Raw genomic sequence first — 20,049 nt, forward strand, 5'->3', positions numbered from 1 at the left:
TTTTCCTTCCTGTATTTGGGGAAGGCGGGGAGATAGGTTGAGAAGCCACACCCAGCCTCCTAACTGCCTCCTTATCCTGGGATGGAGGAAAGCTACCCAACGCCATCCCAGGGTACCCAACATGTGGCATTCTCTGAGGATCCTGCTCAAGTTGTTTTGATATTTCAAAAGTTCTGATTTACTGCCAATTTCACCACTCCAAGCACGATGAAATCTTTCCAGAATCCACTGGTTGACATAGTCCAGTTTAGAGTCTCCGTTTGCCCAGATAATCACTGCCAACACTTGGCTGGGGTAGTTGATCAATTTGTTCTGTCCTCTGTCCTCTGTTATGGTACCAGGTGTCCTCTGTAAGCTCCAATGTACTGCCATATCCTCCATGTGCACTTGGATATGCTGACCACTGCTCCATCTGAACCACTGAGGAAGCTCAGCTTTGACACATGTAACCTGGAATTCTCTCCATGGTTGAGATTCTGGAGTTTAACTTGACAGAATTAGCCCCCATGCCGGCATCTGCCAGCTGATGTTGTGGCAAAGCCCAACCCACCAACACCCACTCTGATTTATGCATGCACCGTTAGAAACAGTCAACCCAACCTAACTTTCCCCTGATTCTGCTTGCATGAGGTCAGCAGGTTTAGTAGCCCTGCCTGGCCTGATCTGTCCCCATCCCAGCTCTCACGCTTATCAGTGGGAGTGGTGGTCCAGCAGGGGAGCCCCATGCAGCCTCCCTATTGGTTTTACCCCCTCCACTCCAGGTCTCACTTGTGCTAGTTGGGCACTGCAATCCAGTCAGGCCTGGCCCACCTCACATCGGCATCTGCCAGTGGGTGTTGTAGTCTGCCCAGGCCCTGCCCATCCCCAATTCCAGCTCATGCTGGTGGGGGGGGGGGGTACAGCTTACCCCAGCACAGCCAGCCCATAGTCCTGACACTCAGGTGAACTGGCTTGTGTTGCACCCCAACATGACCTGACCATTCTGGTGCTCAGACTCACCAGCAGGTGATATGAACTGACCCAGCCTGGTCCAACACTGACCTGAGCCAAATGTATGCTGGTGGGTACCATTACCAGGCCTGATCTGCTCTGCTCCCTATCGTGGTTCTTACACTTACCTGCATGGATTATGTCCCAACAGGGGGGTTTCACAAACTCCTCCATCAGAACTTCTCCCAATGCCAGATCTTGCGCATACTAATGGGTCCATTGGCCAGCCTTACTTAGTCTGCCTTCAGTCCTAACAGGATCAGTGGCCTTTCCTGACCAGCCTTCACCCTTTCCAGTTTTTACAGTTGGTGTTACAGCCCAGCCAAACCTGGCCCTCACCAAGACATAGCTTGCACATGGCTCAGCAGGAGCAGAGACCTAGCACAGGCTGTCCAATACCCACCATGGTTCTCATGAGCACCAGTAGATGTTGGAGTCTAGCCCAGTCTGGTGCACCTCAGACCCTGCCCACACTTGTGCCAAGGGACATTGCAGCCATCTTCAACCCCCACTCCAGCCTTCACACTCACCAATGGGAACCACAACCCAGTCAGAGCGTCTCCTTGCTCCCCAACTGGGCCTGTTTCCAGGCACAGATCTTGTGTGTGCCAGTGGTTGCTCTGACCAAGCTTGGCATAGTCCCACCTGACCTGTCTTGGACTTCGCCTTTGGATGCTGTAGCCGGGCTTGACCTGGCCTGCCCCCAGTTCTACTTCTCGCTGATGGGTGCTGGAACCTGGCCCTGCTCAGTCTGTTCCTAACCCTGGCTCATGCCAACCGGTAGGTGTATGAGCCTAGCCCAGCATGACATGCAGTCCAGCCTGATTTCTGCACTTGCCAGTGAGCTAAGGTTTGCTTGTCCCTGTCCAGTCTGCCCCCTTCCAAAACCAACCCACACACTTGCCAGCAGATGAAGCTACAGTGCCTAGCCTGCCTGACCCCCAGGCCTGGACCATGTGCTCACCAGCCACAGCTATGACCCACTAGTGAGTTGCCTGAGTTGCTCCGTTCAGCCCACTCCCAGATCCAGATCTCACACATGCCAGTGGGTGCTAGGCCCTTGCAGGCATAGCCTGCTCCTCCATCTTGGCCTTTGTATTTCCATGGGGATTGCTCACATATCCCCCACAGAATCTGCTCTGGAACTGGTTCTTTCCTCCTCTCTGTCTATATCTGACTTTTCAATAAAAACTTTTAAAAAGAAAAGAATGAAAATAAAACTTGTCAAGTGGGCATTTGTCCAAACAGTAAGAATGCCACTTGGGATACCCACACCCATATTAGAGTTCTTGGTTTGAGTCTAGTCTCTGCTTCCAATTCCAGATTCCTGGTAATGCCCACTCTTAGAGGTGGCAGATAATGGTTGAAGTACCTGGATCCAAGCCACCAACATAGGAGTGAATTCTGTGGAGTTTCAGCTTGGCCCAGCCCCACTGTTGTAGGCATTTGGGGAGTGAACCAATGGGTGGGGGAAGTTTCCTTCTGCGCTTCAAATAAAATGAAGTCAATTAATAGTTTATCTTTTTTAAAAAACCCTGTATATAAAACAGAAACCAGTGAAGGTTGAAATTTCTAATTTAAAAGTTTAATCTGGTGATTATAAGTGTTTCTAGCTTATAGGGAAAAAAGTTTAGTAGTAAAATTGATTTTCCCCTTACTGCGGAAAGCTATTATCATTCAATCCAAGCATGAAAAGTCATTAGTCAATCTAGACCAGTGTAATAGCATAAGAAAAATGATGAAGTAAAGATGAATCTATATGGCAGGGCAACACAACTTGAACAGGCTAATCATTTTAATTATATTGAATTCAGAAGTGAAACTGTGTAGACATGGTGTAGCCAGAAGAAAATATTCTTGATAGTAAGTTGCTTTATCTGTATGCATAAGAGATCCTTGCTGGTGAGCATATAAATCTAAAGTCACCTGAGAGGCAAAAAGGATGTGGGCTAATGCTTTCTTTCATTCTAAGTGGTCCCAATTTCAAAGTTTTGATCATTACTAATAGTGATACAAACTATCTAGACAGAAAGAGATATAGAAACTACTGACTTGGGTTTTTTTTCTGGATGGTAAATCATTCGTCAGGTTTCGATCTGGACATAAGTTGGTATCCAGAGTAGGTTACTGGAAAATGTGAGATTTCTTGACTGTTGTTTTCCTTTTAAAAGATATAGGTAACTTGAGAATAGGTAAGGGTTAGCATGACTGGCTGTTCGTATTAGTCAGAAGCAGAGATGCATACTGCATAGCACCTTTACTTCCCAATAATGCTAGTCTCCCTTGTACATTTTATATCTCAAATACATATATGCACATATAAATTTGATTACATATATGCACATACAAAATTTTCAAATAATTGAAAAGCAGAGCTAGAAAGAGAGGTAGAAAGAAGGATAAATCTTTCATCCACTAGATGGAATAACTTTGCTTGTTGGTCGCCTTATACCAGAGAGAATATATTATATTTGTCTTTTTGGGACTGGCTAATGTAACTAGTATAATGGTTTCCAGCTGGGATCATTTTGTGGCAAACAGCAAGATTTTGTTGCTCTTTATGGCTGAGTAGTATTCAGTGGAGTAGAAGCACCACAATTTCTGTATCCTTTTCTCTGACAAGAGCATCTAGGTTGATTTCTTGTCTTCGCTGTTGTGACTTGTGCTGTTATAAATATATGCAAGTATCTCTCTTGAACTCAGATGTCATTTTCTTTGGATAAATTCCCAGGAGTGAAATGGCTGGGTCATGTGATGCATCCATTTTCAGCTATCTGCATACTCTCCCTACTGACTTTCAAATGGTTGTGCTAGTTTACATTCCCACCAACAGTGGATCAGGGCACCTTTCTCCCCATATCCTTGCCAACAACCGTTGCTTGCTCATTTCTGTATGTAGGCTGCATGGATGGAACATGGGGCTTCTAAACCTGGGAAGAGCTTGACTCCATTATTAGCCTTAGGAATCATGATCTAGTTCCAAGGTCTCATAGCAACAGGAGTGTCAGCTTTCTCTGCTCATCTTTGCTGGATCAGAAATAGATCAACTGAGACATGGGCTAGCCTCAATATGGGATACCAGTATTACAGGTGAAGTCTTAATCCACTACACCACAATGACATGCCCTCTTCATTTTACTGGTTTCATGGGTATTTTCACCAAAGATTTAGATAATTTTCTAAGTACCTATGTTTCAACCTCAACTATTATTATGATTTGGGTGATATGGGTTTTATATATACCTCCTAATTCCCCACCTCATTTTTGAAAGCAAATGAAACCAATGTCTTGACTTGTCAATGAATCTTTTTTCATACCACTCTTTCTCTTTACCAAGTTCCCTCCTAATGCTGGCAGCATCCCCCACTCTTCTTTTTATTTTACTTTCAGCATGGCAACATTGATGGTCCATTTCTGCCAGGACAATGTTCTGTAGCAGTCAGCTCTACAACGTGTGCAGTCCAGAGAGAGGAGCAGCACTAGTAGTGGCATCAAACTCTCACCTCTTCTGTTAAACAGATGTTTCAAATGGTGGTAGTGGAGGCTGGAGCATTCACAAGAATCACTTTTCTGTTGCTCTGGCTTGGAATATCTCTGCCCTTTTCTGGCCTCTTCAAGGCTGAGCCTTCTCAACATCAAACGTCTCCAGAAGTGGTGATCCCCTTGAGGGTGACCAGCAAGGGCAGAGATGCAGGGTCCCCAGGATGGCTGTCCTACAGCCTGCGGTTTGGGGGCCAGAGACACGTTGTCCACATGAGGGTCAAGAGGCTCCTGATTTCCACACACCTCCCTGTGTTCACCTACTCAGAGCAGCATGCCCTCCAGGAGGACCACCCCTTTGTCCCTGAGGACTGTTTCTATCATGGTTTTGTGGAGGGGGAACGTGAGTCCCTGGTTGCTCTCAGCACGTGTTATGGAGGTTTTCGAGGAATGCTAAAGGTAAATGACCTCATGTACGAAATTGAACCTATGAGGCATTCTACCACATTTGAACACCTGGTGTCTCAGATCAGCAGTGATGAGACACATTCCCAATACATTAAATGTGGATTAAAAGAAGAGGACATACCACATCAACACTTGGAATTTGAAAAGGCTGAAAACCCACCTCTAAAACAAAATCCTGCTGATGACTGGTGGACTCACACATTGTTTCTGGAGCTGTTTGTGGTGGCAGATCTTGATTTCTTCACCTACTCCCAAAGCAATTTCTCCAAGGTGCAAGAGGATATAGTTCTTGTTGTCAACATAGTAGATTTCATGTATCAAAAATTGAGTGTCTGTGTGATATTGATTGGGATTGAAGTCTGGAATCAAGGAAATGCTTTCCTGATGAGAAACATGAGACAAATCCTGGAAGATTTCTCTCAGTGGAAGCAAATTAGGCTTTCCCAGTTACAGCATGATGCTGCACATATTTTCATCAAAAATTCACTTATGCCCATACTTGGGCTAGCCTATGTTGCAGGAATATGCCGTCCTCCCCGTGATTGTGGAGTTTGTAATTTCCAAGGTGACACCTGGTCTTGTTTTGCTAACACTGTGGCCCATGAGCTAGGTCATATTTTGGGTATGCAGCATGACGAGGAATTCTGCTTTTGTGGGGAACCTGGTTGCATCATGAGTACGCTCAAAGTTCCAGCAGATAGATTCACAAATTGCAGTTACGCTGATTTTCTGAATACCAGTTCACAACAGGGGTCTTGTCTGCATGATATTCCAAGACCAGAAAAAGTCTTTTTGCTGAAGCGCTGTGGGAATGGCATCGTTGAAAGAGAAGAGGAATGTGACTGCGGATCTATAAAACAGTGTGAGCAAGATCCCTGTTGTCTGTTGGACTGTAAACTGAAGCCTGGGGCTGCGTGTGCTTTTGGGCTTTGTTGTAAAGACTGCAAGTTCATGCCACCAGGGGAAGTGTGCAGACAAAAGGTCAATGAATGTGACCTCCCGGAATGGTGCAATGGGACATCACATCAGTGTCCAGAAGACAGATATGTGCAGAATGGGATTCCCTGTAGTGACAATGGCTACTGCTATGAAAAAAGATGTAATAACCATGACCAACAGTGCAGGGAGATTTTTGGTAAAGGTTCAAAGAGTGCATCTCAAAACTGCTATAAGAAAATCAACACTGAAGGAAACCGTTTTGGACACTGTGGTAAAAATGGCACAGTATACCTAAAATGTAATCCTTCTGATATCTTTTGTGGGAGAGTTCAGTGTGAAAACGTGGAAAGCATTCCTAATCTGCAAGATAAATCTGCTGTACAGCTCACTCACATCGATGGTGTCACCTGCTGGAGTTTCGAACATTATTTAGGGATGGGCACACCTGACATCGGTGAAGTGAAAGATGGCACTGTCTGTGGAACTGGTAAGATCTGCATTCACAAGAAGTGTGTCAATATCTCTGTCATGTCACAAATCTGCCTTCCTGAGACTTGCAATAATAAAGGAATCTGCAATAACAAACATCACTGTCACTGTGGGTATGGGTGGTCCCCTCCCCACTGCCTGCACAGAGGTTATGGAGGTAGTGTTGACAGTGGCCCAGCAACCTCACAAAGAACTGCTTTATTGTTGCCATTTGGGATCATTTCTCTGTCTGTTTTGATTGTTTTTCTGATTGCTGGGCTTTGTATGTATTTTTTGAAACCTTTTGGTCTCAAGACAGCTGCCTCATCAGGCTGAGGAACTGTTTCTGCTTTAATATTTCACACGCTATTTTTAATCTTTTGGTAGTAAAAATGTTATCCTGTGCTCCAAACAGTATATTTCTGACAGTTTTACAGATATGCAAAGTTATTTCTTTCCATTAGTATCAGAAACATTGTAAGTACAGATAATTCTTAACATGTTCCTACGTATGGTTTATTAAGCAGAAAATAAACTCAATCCTATTGAAGAACCCAATTTAGTCCTTCCAGTATTTTTTTAAATAAATTGTTGTAAATTTATTTGAAATGGGGAGAGGGAGATTAAGGGGGAGAGACAGGATGAGAGGCAGAAAGGAAGGGAGGATAGGGAGAGGGAGAGAGAGAGAGAGAGAGAGAGAGATTGAAATCAAGAGAGCCAAGAACCCAGAACCCCAGAACTTCATCTGGGTCTCCAACATGAGTGGCAGTGACCCAACCATTTGAGCTATTGTCTACTACCTTCCAGAGTGTGTCTTAACAGAAGGTCAGGTGGGACTTCAGCCCAGGCTTTTGATATGGAATTCAGTTATCCTAAAGGACCATAGCACCAAACATCCATCCCCCTTTTTGTGTTTCTTGGGCATATATATGACTCAAAGGAAAGGCAGGAGACAGACTTCAGAGTGTCTGGGGATGAGTCTTGCATCTCTTTTGCCATTTAATAATTCTGGAAAATTAAGTTACGCTTTGATGTTTTGTTTCAAAATTTGGAAAGGAAGAGGATAATACTGATGGCTCCACCCAACATCTGTCAACGCAGAGGATAAAGTGCACTATTGTTCATTATAAACTGGTGGTAATTTGTTTAATAAGATTACCTGACTTGTTTTTTGTGTGTGTGCTTCCTAACCAAGTTTATTCATTCTAACTCTGCCTTAATCTGGAAGCTTGAACATTTTTTTTTCTGTGTGTGTTACCTGTTTTGAATAGCAAAGAGATAGTGCTAAAGCCTCAATACTTATAGCAGCACTTAATACACAGAAGAAATTGAAAAGAAGTGATGGAATTGAATGGAGTACTAAATTAGAAAAAAAGTACAAATAATACTTTTTTATCTTGGATACATGATTCTGTTCCTCTTTTTAGAACTCTTGTAGTTCTTGCCCTTCAAGTGATCTTTTTGATATCATTTTATATTACATTTTGCCAGCTTTGCATTCTTTAGCTGCTTTCTGTTTAAAATGGATTTGACTTTGTCATTCTTTACTACCTTGTTTATGCAGTTCACACTCGGCAAACCCTACTTACCAATCCACTCCACTCCCTTGCCTAAAAAATACCTATTCTTCTCTCAAATTATGGGAAAAGTCACATTTTAAGAAAAGTACGTCTTCATTTTCTAACTTCAAAATTATTACTTATGTTAGCATAAAGAAAACAGGCCTCCCATAGGCAGAGCTCTAACAGATCACTGCATTTCCTTCCCTCTGTCAAACCTGTCTGCATCATTCCTTCTCCTCTATTCTTTACATCAGTTTTTTGCTAAGACATAATTTAAATTCACTTTACATTCACAGGCTTAATTCACCACTAATTGTAACATTCAAGCTATTAGCAAGACCAAAGTTCGACAGGAGTATAACCAAGAGCTAAAAATGACAAATATATCGAAAAATGTCCATTGCATCCCACAGATATTTTTGCACTGCATATTTGAACTGTCATTTGTCAAGGAAAAAACTTAATATTTGGTTTTTTGAAAGAAGTTTATTTTACTGAGTATAATACTTTCCAGTTGGATTCATTTAGTGGCTAAATAGGATTTCATTCCTTTTTCCACTTTTTAAGAATTATTTTATTATGTAGTTCCAGAGGCTCAGGGATTTCCCATACTCCCTCCCCAAACTCCACTGTCACCACTGATTCCCCCTATATTATTGCAATAGTATATTTCTTCATAAACAGTCATAAGTCCATCATTCTGCTATTTAAGTGTATCCTGACATTGCAGGCATGGATAATGGAAGAGAGTCCAGCACCCTATTGTCAAAATATATTTAACAATTTCATTGGGAATCCATTTTTGACTTGAGAGTAGACATCTAGATATGATAGTCTATATTACATAGTTGCTGTACATATCCTTTAATGAAAATCCATAAAACAAGATCAAAAACAGGAAGAAAATAGAAATCAAAACACCATGAAGTTAAATAACATGCTATGAAATCATTAATGTGTCACTGAGAAATAAAGAAAATCAATAACCTTCTTCAAGAAAATGATGCTACTGTACAACATATGAGTCATTATTTCATTCTCTTTCATGGATGTATAGTATTTTAAAGTGTGTACTATCTATACATTTGAATCCTCATTCTTTGTGTTAAACTTCTGATTAAAAAGAGAGATGAAAAAATGCTACTGAAACATTAGAAAAAATACAGGAGCAGGATAGAGGGAGAGTGGGCAGGAGGAAAGCAGAGTGAGAAGCATCACTAAGATGCAAAATTTTGTCATGACACAAGTAAAATTCGCCAGTGTAAGAAAAAAAACAAATTTTAACACAGAATAATAAAAACACATATACACCACATTTGTAAAAGGAAAATGTCTAATTTATTAATTAAAAACAGTCAGATAAGGTAAAACTCAGTATCATGTATGGAGGACATAACGGATAGTATATCTTTTTTATTTTATTTCTTTTTATTATTATCATATTATGATATAGTTCAATAGGCTCTGTGATTTCCCTTATTTCTCTCCAATTCTCTTCCCCCTCACTGAGTTCCCTTATATCATTACTATAGCATAGTTCTTCATACACAGTCATATGTCCATTATTGTGGGCATGGAAAATGGCACAGAATTCAGGATCCTGTTGTCAAGATACAGTAAACAGTTTCATTGTAAGTCCATCTTTGGTCTGGAAGTAGAGATGCATACTGCATTGTATCCTTACATATGGATATGATAGTCTCCATTACACAGTTACTATACATTCCCCTAAATGAAAAGCCACAAAACAAAATAAACAGCAGGAAGAAAAAAGAAATTAACAAAACCACAAAGTTAAATAACATGCTACTGAATGACTAATGTGTCGCTGAAGAAAGGTAACAAAAAATCAAGAATCTTCTGGAATGGACTATGTCAACCAGTGGATTCTGCAGCAATTTCTACGTGCTTGGAATAGCAATATTGGCAGCAATTCATAACTGTTGAACTATCAAAGCCACTTGAGCAAGGCCCTCGGAGCATGCTCCACATCAAGGACCTGGGATGGGTGGGAGACTGGGTGGGGCTTCTTCCTTTATCTCCCCCTTTTACCCCAGATACAGAAAAAAAATGTGTGTGGAAATAATAGTTTTACCCACTTTTTTTGTAGCCCTTGAACCTTTTTATCCTAATTAACTATGTAAAGATTGTCAAAAATAGGGAGAATCAAGATGGTGGAATAGGGTAAGGACACGTTTATGCGGACGGAAAAACATTTAATCAGGATGAGGCAGAGAGGACAAATTTTAGGAAACAGGAAGGGACAGAACAACAGCAGAGGGGTACCTGGAGACTAACCGACACAGGAAAGCAGTGGACACAACGGTGTGGTGTTGCAGAGACTGATAACTCCAGCACGGTGATCTGAACTCCACCAGCAACCAGGTAGGAAGGGACTTTCACTGGGAGCTCGGGTGGTGAACCCAGACAAAGAACTGCCGTTCTGCTGGTCCATTTGATTTGACCAGGTGCAGAGACAGAGCAGCAGATCTCAGACGGTCAGTGCGAGAGAACGGTGCATTTCACAGCCCAGTCAGCCCCTTAGAGCTGAATTGGGCGCCATTTTGCGTAAGCAGGAAAGGGCAAGGGAAGGGACGGAGCATGTGCTGAGCTGGGAGTGAGCTCATTTCTGTCTCAGTGAACTGCAACGATGTGGCATTCTACGGGTTCCACCCAGGGCAGGTCTGGATAGCCCTTGGATCTGACGGCCAGCAGATCAAGAACTGTAGTGGTTGTATATTAGGCGCCATTTTGGGCACTGTGGCAATAACTTTGGGACTGCAGGGGACCAGTCAAAATAGGCCCGTGTGGCACCCAAACCTAAAGTCCAACAGGTTCCGACAAGATCAGCGCCACCAACAACCTAATTATATAGGACACCTGGTGTCTCTCTAATCCTGAGACCTGCTCCAACCCGAAGTGGGAGAAAGGTAGCAGAGACAACAGTGCAGCCTCAGCACGGTATCACAGAAGGCAGAGAGCGGTGAGCCAAGAGCTGGGGCTGTGGAGACCATGGTGGAAATCTGATATAAGAACCCAGACCTGGAACTTGCTGGAGGTTGTGGCACAAGTGGCTGCAAGCAAAGAGTTGTGTACCAACCGCAATAAGTAAAATCGCATTGTAGCCCTGTGGGAGACACCGCTTAGAAACCTGCCCCAAGGAGAAGACTCTGCTAACCAGAAGTGCAATGACCAAGAGCAAAAGAAGAGACAAAAGCACAATGAATATTACTGAAGACTCACCTGCAAAGGAGCAAAATCCTATGCCAATCTGAGTTAACTGAGGAAGACATCGAGAAAATGGGGCACACAGAATCCATAAGACTCATTTTAAAGCTTCTGATCAACAATGAGAAGCTCATGCAAGAGTTCAAAGAATTTAAGGAAGCAATAAAGCAAATCAAGGCTGGTATATCAGAAATTAAGAACACAGCAGAGCAAATTAAGAGTACAGTGGAGAGTCTTCAAAATAGAATGAAGCAAGCAGAAGAAAGAATCTCAGGATTGGAAGATATTTCCTGTCATCAGGGGGAAGCAAACAAAAAGCTGGAAGCAGAGCTGGATCAGGCCAAAAAAAAGTATTCAAGAATTGAAAGACACTATTAAGAGGCCAAATCTAAGAGTTATGGGAGTCCCAGAAAGTGCAGAAAGAGAAGCTGAGTTTGCAAATGTATTTAATGAAATAATAAAGGAAAATTTCCCTAATCTGGAGAAAGAATTGGGAAACAAGTTCCAGGAGGCACACAGAACTCCCAACAGGCTTGATCAAAAGCGATCTTCACGACATGTGATAATCAAGCCCTCTTCAATCGAACATAAGGAAAAGATCCTTAAATGTGCACATGAAAAAAATCAATTGACATATAAAGAAATATCAATTAAGCTCACAGGAGACCTTTCACAGGAAACTCTACAGGCAAGAAGAGAATGGAGTGACATATTCCAGATTCTAAAAGAAAAAAAATTGTCGGCCCAGGATAACATATCCAGCAAAGCTTTCTTTTGTCTTTCAAAATGAAATAAAATTCTTCCACAGTAAAGAAAAGCTAAAAGAATTTGCCTCTTCCAAACCTGCCCTACAAATGATACTTCAAGATGTTCTCTTGACAGAGAAGAGGAATAGCACCTACCAAAACCGAACGCGAATGGGAAGAACATCCCAGTAAAATGACAACAGAAGACTAAACCAATGAACAACCCATTCCTAAAATGACAGGACCAAAGTAACACCCATGTTTATTAAACTCTGAATGTAAATGGCTTAAGCTCAATCAAACGTACACTGGATTAAAAAACAAAACCCATCTATTTGTTGTCTAGAAGAGACACATTTCACCAACAAAAATCAGCAGAAACTATACCACATGGGTTTTGATTTTTTCTGTTAGTTTCATCTCTTCAAAACACTTTCTTCTGATTAAATCATTCAATGACTCGTAGATCATGCAGTGGCATCATTTTCTTCAAGAAGGTTCTTGATTTTCATTTCTTCAGCTACACATTAGTCATTTAATAGCATGTTATTTAACTTCTTGATGTTGTTAATTTCTTTTTTCTCCCGGATCTTGATTTTGTTTTGTGGCTCTTCATTTAAGGGGATGTATAGTAGCTGTGTAATGGAGACTGTCATATCTAGTAACATGTCATTTCATTTCAGGCATTGTAAATTTCTATTTTTCTTTTATTGTTGATTTAGTATCATGACTTTTCATTTAAGGGGATGTACAGTAGTTGTGTAATGGAGACTGTCATATCTAGTAACATGTCATTTAACTTCATGGCATTGTAAATTTCTTCTTTTCTTTCTATTGTTGATTTTGAATCATGACTTCATTTAAGGAGATGTACAGTAACTGCGAAATAGAGACTAACATTCAGATGTGAGGATGTAGTGTGGTATGCATTTCTACTTCCAGACAAAGATGGACTTACAATGAAACTGTTTACTATATCTTGACAATAGGATTCTGGACTCTCTGCCATTGTCTAGGCCTGCAATGATGGACATATGACTGAGTATGAAGAACTATATGTTAGTAATGATATAGAAGAACTGGGGGAGAGGGAACTGGGGAGGGGATAAGGGAATATGAAACTGTATTATAAAATAATAACAATAATAATAAAATGTATTTAAAAAAGATTGTCAAAAATAAATTTTAAAATGAAAAAATAAAAGCAGGAAAAAAAGAACCTTCTTGAAGAAAATGATGCTACTGTATGATCAATGAATCACTGAAGAATTTAATCAGAAGTGTTTTGAAGAAATGAAACTAACACAAAAAGACCAAAATCCATGAGATACAGTTTCTGTTGATCTTTGTTGGTGAAAGGTGACTCTTGTAGGCAACAATTAGATGGGCTTTGTTTCTTAATCGCGTCTACTAGTCTATGACATTTGGCTGATGAGTTTAAGCTATTTCTGTTCATGGTTAATATGAATGGGTGGTAATTTGGTCCTGGCATTTTAGCAATGGGTTGTTCATTGTTTTGGTCTTCTGTTGCTATTTTGCTGGGATGTTCTTCACATTTGCCTTTGGTTTTGATGGGTGTTACTCCTTTTCTCTTTCAAGAAAGCATTTTTAAGTTCATGGGCAGATTTGGAATAGGCATATTCTTTTAACTTTTCTTTACTTTGGAAGAATTTTATTTCATTTTCAAAGATAAAGGAAAGTTTTACTGGGTATGTGATCATGGGCCGACAACATTTTTCTTTTAGAATCTGGAATATGTCGCTCCACTCTCTTCTGGCCGGTAGAGTTTCCTGTGAGAGGTCTCCTGTGAATTTAACTGGCATTCCTTTATATGCCAAGATGACAGAATAGGTAAGAACACATTTAAACAGAAGGAGAAACATTAGCCAATGTGAAGCAGAGAGGGCACATTACAGGAAAAAGGAGAGGACAGAACCAGCATAAGGGTACCTGGAGAGTGACAGACACAGGAAAGCAACAGAACAATGATGTGGTGTTGCAGTGACTGATAACCAGGGTGCATTCAGCAAGACATGATCTAAAATTGGAGCAGCTGGGACAAGAACCTGCATCCATAAGGGATGCTGTACTTGGTGGTGGAGGATTAGCTAATTAAACGATTACACCAGTACCCCACTCAGACATCTTGGAAACAGAGATAACACATTCAATGCAGACATTTGCTGAGACCACTCTACATTGTTATTCTCATTCAGCCACATTTTTTTACAGCACAATCTCTATGGGATTCATTCAAACTGATGTGATAGATTATTCATCTTTTTGGAGATGAGAGAAAAATCTTCCACTGTTGGTTCACTCTCCAAGTGACCTCAGTGGCTGGAACTGAGGTGATCCAAAGCCAGGAGTGAGGAACTTGTTCCAGGCTCCCACATAGCTGCACAATTCCATCCAATACTGCTTTCCCTGGCCACAAACAGGAAGTTAGATGGGAAATGCAGCATCAGGACACAAAGCAGCACCAATATGGGATGTGTACAAAGGTGCGGATTTAGACCATGAACCTTCAGTCAGGGTCCTATCTGTTCATATTAAAGTTGGATGTTTATTCTCTACATCACGAAAGTACCTTAAAAAGACTGCAACTGAAAAACATTGATCTTACTGATAACACTGGCTTAACAAGAGGGGAAAAACATGTTGTGTGGCTTAATTTTCAACTTGTAACATTTGTTTACTCTTACTTTCCATCTATCACTACCCAATCATTCCAGTTCTATAAGCACAAACTCTCCTCAAGAATTCGTATAAGAAAAAAAACTTGTCACCAATTTCACCAGTATGTACAGGTCCTTCTCAAAATCATTTGACTCAATGTTTCCCAATTTCCCCACATTTGGGCCTCTTTCCTAACACCTCTGGCCTCAAGGTCCCTACTTCACTGTTCATAAAGTCCCCCTGATGTGTGCCCCATGATTGTTATGTAATAGTGACAATTCTCCTTCACCACTCAGGCTGTGGCCTCACTCTGCTCTGCTCTGCTCACAACAGTCCTGCTGGGAAAGGTGATGCTTTAGGGATAGTCTTGTCCACCTGCCACGTGACTGTGTTGGATTTGGTCACTGGCTGCCTCACTCATGGGGCCTGCCCGCACTCAGGCCCCCATAAAAGGTGCTCTCTGGTTACCTGTATTCTGGGCATTCCTGTTCCCTGCCAGCTGCTCCCACACACCCCCAGGATGGCGCTTTGCTGCTTCTGAAATTGTGATCCCGAGGAAGGTGACCCAAAGGACAAACACATTTGAGAAACCAGACCAACTCTCCTACAGCATGCGCTTCTGGGGAAGAAGACATGTGCTCCACATGAAGCTCAAGAGGAACTTGGTGCCCAGAAATTTTCCTATTGTTACTAACGATGACCAGGGTGCCATGCAGGAAGACTACCCATTTGTCCCCCGAGACTGTTACTACTACAGCTACCTGGAAGAGGTTCCTGGGTCCATGGCCACACTGGACACCTGCCATGGAGGTCTGCGTGGCATGCTGCAGGTAGATGATGTCACCTATGAAATCAAACCGCTGGAAGCTTCTTCAACATTTGAGCATCTGGTTTCCCTGCTTGTGTCAGAAGAAAGAGAAGAAGAGGATAAACACTGTAAGATTAAATCAGAGGACATCAGTCAAGCCTTTGAAGAGGAGCTTCCTGCTGGAACTCCTAGAGCAGGTCCTGCTTATCTGTGGCAGATACATTATAAGATCTTACGACTGCACTATACTGTTTCTGAATCTTTGGTTTCTCAGGACGAAAATAATTCCCGAATAATAGAGAATGTAGTTTTCATGAATAATATTGTACATTCCATCTATAGGCCAGCCTCACTGAATTGTGCCATACGTGTTTTATGCATATGGCATGAAGATTCAGTGGACTTATATAATAGACGCTCTGCGCAAAATGCTGTAACAGATTTTGGCCTTTGGAAATTGTATAGTTTGTTTAATGATGCTCCACATTCGACTTCATTACTTTACACAGGACACCGCATTGCAGGCACTAATTATTATGCAAGCCAAAATGGAATATGCAATGCTAACTGGGGAGCTGCATTTGTGTTTGTAGCACGCTACCACATATTTGTGGCTGCGACTATTTCAGCACATGCATTAGGTCACAACATTGGAATGGAGCATGATGGACAGGAGTGCCGCTGTTTCCGAAGAACTAGTTGTGTCATGTGTCAAAAGCCTGGTCTTCAGGATACAATGAGTAACTGCTCCTATCAGCATGTGTATAGACGTGTTATTTTCTGGGATCCTTGCTTGAGTGAACCAAATGTCCCGTATGCTAATTTTCCATATATAGCACCTCGTTGTGGAGACAAGGTAAAAAATGTAAGGGAAGAATGTGACTGTGGCACCCTTAAGGACTGTGCCTCAAATAAGTGTTGTGAAAGTAACTGTGCCCTCAAAATTGGCACTGACTGTGACCATACTCCTTGCTGCAATAAGGACTGCAAATTTTCTTCTCCTGGAGTGATTTGCAGAGACATCCATGGTATTTGTGATCTGCCAGAATATTGTGATGGGAGATCAGAAGAATGTCCACGTGACTTTTACATCCAGGATGGAACCCCATGTTCACCTGTAGCTGTCTGTATCAGAGGAAACTGCAGTGACCGCAATATGCAGTGCCAGGCCCTTTTTGGATACCAAATAGGTGATGCCCCACAAGCATGCTATGACAAACTGAATATCATAGGTGATCGATTTGGAAACTGTGGGGTTAAGTTGCAAAGAGGGGGAACCAAACCTTTTAAATGTGAAGAAGATGATGTTTTATGTGGAATGCTGCACTGTGGTGGAGTCAAGCGAATACCTGGTGGAGGGAAACACACTACTTTTAGACGCTTATTAGTTCAAGATGTTAAGCAAGAAGAATGCTTTGGTTACGATGCACACCAAGGGGCAGAATTGCCAGAAATGGGGCTTGTACTTGATGGGGCAACATGTGGTCCTGCTAAATATTGTCTAAACCAGAACTGCACTTTTCACGAGGACTTACATTTTGATTGTGATGTGAAGACATGCAATTTCAAAGGAGTGTGTAACAGCAACAAAAACTGTCATTGCATGCGTGGCTGGAAACCACCAAAATGTGATCAAACAGGTGCAGGTGGTAGTGTAGACAGTGGCCCTACACCTGACAGAGACCCAGGCCTGCAATCCACAATTGTTCTGAATATCCAAATGGAATTGCTCATAGCATTAATTCGTGTGTCATTAATTGCAGCCTGCATGCTCATTGGTGCCCTTACAACAGCAAAACGGCACATAGAGAAAAAAATATTGAAAGATGAATATGAAAGTGATGAGTCTTTGTAAATATCACTGGGCGTCCTCACATGGAGTAATTCTACACTGACAACCCCCATGTCCTCTAGCCATTTGGAGGGATTAACCTTGAAATAAACTCACATCTTAATAAAGACAGTGAACACTGTCACTCGCAACATATTTTATGATGTGGTCATGCTTTTTTACTTTTGCAGGTGAGCCAGAAAATCTTAGATTCAATAAGAGCAACTGGGCTTACTAAAAATTCATGTTTAAGATATTCTAGAAGCACCTGTTGCAACTTCTGTCTGCTTTAGCACAGACTCGGTTAAACACAGTAGACAGAGTCTAACAAAAGCTTTTCAAATAGTCATTCGTTCATTCTCTCTTTTATTGCTACTGCTGAACAACAAGCATAAGCAACATTTGTTTGTGACACAGAATGAGGAAAGTTTTCTTGACATAGGCAGGTTAAATTTCAACATAGGCTCTACCAACATCTCTTTCTGTGCCCCTAAAATCTTACTTTTAAAGTTTGCAGGATCACACTATAGTCGGGAATCAGGGGAGAATGCCTTCACCATAGTTATAAGATGGTCAAAAGAAAGCAAGAAAGGCCTAGAACTTTAGGGATTGCATCTTTGCATACTGAAACCAGCTTCATTATTAGTCATTGCTATTCCTCAGTTGAGTTAAGCCTACAGTATTTCCAGCATCAGTTTTCCCATTTATCTTTATTGTAAAATGATCATACAAAGGAGCCATTGATTGCCAATCGATTGTTTCATAGGGCCTCTGTACATTGATGTTATAAGATCTCACGTTTAAAATCTCAGGAATTACCAAAACATTGCTTGGCCATACTCACGGAAGGAATTAGCTAACTTCGGTTCATGTCTAAACACAAAAATTTATCTGATGTCGGCAGAAATACATTCACTCGGAAAAAAGTAAACTAGAACAGGGTATGATAAGCAGTAAGGATGACAATCCTCCTGTTTCAATAGCTTGGTTTTGGTCCATCTGAAAACAGCCAATGTACACGAGGTGGGAGAAGGAAGCAGAAGCTGAGAATCAACAGGTGTGCCACCTACGACTCGGGGTTGTAGAGCTCTGTTGGCCAGCACTTCTAGTGCAAGTGGCTCATCTAGTGGGGAAACCAGGACGTTCATGGCCTGACAGACCCGAGTCCCTGTTCACTGAGCCTTCCAAAAGGCTTGTTTGCTGCTTCTGTATCTGATGGCAAAATTGGTTAAGTCAAGGCTGGTTGATCGCTTAATAAACAGGGCTATTTATTTGCCATAGAAAGGCTATTACTGAAATGAGAACATGCTCTTCGAGCAATCCTGACAATCTCTTAGTGCGAGGTCATATGCACAGAGCAGAAGGGGGGGACACCGGAGTGGAGCAGGTGGACAGGAGGAGGCTTGAATCCCAACCCTGGAGACTCCTGGTTCCTTACCAAGGACTATCAGTACGGGCACCAAGGACTACATTCCAACTCCAAGGAAACCACAGGGGATTGGAGTAACTTAGGAGGCTGAGAACTCTGAGGTCATCCACCCCCATTTGGATCTACCACTTGGGATGGAATAAGCCCAAATCCTTCCTCGCAGGATCCAAGGTTTTTGGAACAACAGCCAGGAGCCCTGAGCGGTCCGCAGAAACAGAAGAACAGTAAACTTCCTTCGGACTAGGGACAGCAGCTTTCTCTGGTTCTTACTTAGTTCCAACTTTGCAACCCCACCCTCTCTTGCAATGACCATCAGGGTCGCTCCGGACGCCCCCTTAAAAACAACAGCAGCAAAAAATTAGAATAGACAGAGAACAACAAGGAAAGCTTAGAACCAGACAGGAAACAGTCAGCGTGGACTCACACATACCTAACTAGGTAGGACACAAAAATTAGTTACTCCTCACTAAGGTATTGAAGATTTCTCTGCACACTCCTCCTAAAACTGTTCTGCACCTCAACTGTTGACGTATGCCTTGTTAGGGTTATAAGCCAGTTTAAAGTATCCTAAAATCTGCCAAGTTCAGCAAAGTTATGCCTCAACACTATAAACTGCTAAATACTAAAATGAAAATAGACACGAGACAGCTGAATAGTAACCTATAGCCATTTTAAGGTGCATAGAAGCTGGTGTATATAAATTAAAATTGAAATGTCAATGAAGTAGTCACAGGATGTGGTTAAGAACTTGCGGTTTTTAACATATTGGTTACTCAATACCATGTCAAATAATTCCATAATGTTGTAAATTGTTGTTGATGTTATGTTGTGGCTTTTAATTGATCGGGATGATATTCTGCCAGCTCTGCCTTCAGACCAGAGATGGTCTCCCCAAGAAACCATTGAATTTATCTGGACAATAAGATGCTGGACTCTATGCTTGGTATATGTTTGCAATGAAAGAATCTTAACTGAATTTGAACTGTAATACTGCAACAAGTTGGAGGAATCCACCATGGGGGGAGGGCACGGGGAAGGACTGGAGGGATCCCAGAGCCTATGAAACTGTGTCACAGAATGCAATGTAATTCATAAAAAAAATGAACAACAACAAAAAAGAGAACATGCTGGTTGATGGGGACAGACATTTTGTGTCTGGTGTTTTTTTTTTTTTTTTTTTTTTTTTTTGTAAGCTGCTTGCCAAAGCATTGGTAACTGTGGGCCAATAGCCTTTCTTTCCTTCCTTCCTCTCTTCAGACACTATTTATGAGATTCCAAGATGGCTGAATCAGGAATAGACTTGTGGATTCCTACCAGTGAATGCTGGTGGAGGAGAAGCAGAGGAAGAGCATTCCCAAGGGACAGTCTAAGTGAAACCTGCAAGGGAGACACTACGGATAGTGGAGAGACACAGTAGAGA

At 41.8% G+C, this 20,049-nt stretch overlaps 2 protein-coding genes across 2 annotated transcripts; both read left to right on the forward strand.

Annotated features, from left to right (window-relative positions):
• Positions 1-3,962: 3,962 nt before the first annotated feature.
• LOC101518700 (disintegrin and metalloproteinase domain-containing protein 21-like) lies at positions 3,963-6,899 on the forward strand. The gene is made up of 2 exons (XM_004584599.4): positions 3,963-4,080; positions 4,382-6,899. Exon 2 carries the CDS (start codon positions 4,511-4,513, stop codon positions 6,680-6,682), a length of 2,172 nt encoding a protein of 723 aa, XP_004584656.3. The 5' UTR covers positions 3,963-4,080; positions 4,382-4,510; the 3' UTR covers positions 6,683-6,899.
• Positions 6,900-14,870: 7,971 nt separating this feature from the next.
• Positions 14,871-17,337, forward strand: LOC101518939 (disintegrin and metalloproteinase domain-containing protein 20-like). The gene has a single exon (XM_004584600.3). The coding sequence runs from the start codon at positions 14,981-14,983 to the stop codon at positions 17,222-17,224; it is 2,244 nt and encodes a 747-aa protein (XP_004584657.2). The 5' UTR covers positions 14,871-14,980; the 3' UTR covers positions 17,225-17,337.
• The last annotated feature ends 2,712 nt before the right edge of the window (positions 17,338-20,049 follow it).

Source organism: Ochotona princeps, chromosome 26 (assembly GCF_030435755.1).
Source record: "Ochotona princeps isolate mOchPri1 chromosome 26, mOchPri1.hap1, whole genome shotgun sequence".
Lineage (NCBI taxonomy): Eukaryota > Metazoa > Chordata > Mammalia > Lagomorpha > Ochotonidae > Ochotona > Ochotona princeps.

Bases quoted from the DNA above. Each gene is read 5' to 3' on its own strand.
- LOC101518939 (XM_004584600.3), top strand. From the start codon at position 14,981: ATGGGGCCTGCCCGCACTCAGGCCCCCATAAAAGGTGCTCTCTGGTTA.
- LOC101518700 (XM_004584599.4), top strand. From the start codon at position 4,511: ATGTTTCAAATGGTGGTAGTGGAGGCTGGAGCATTCACAAGAATCACT.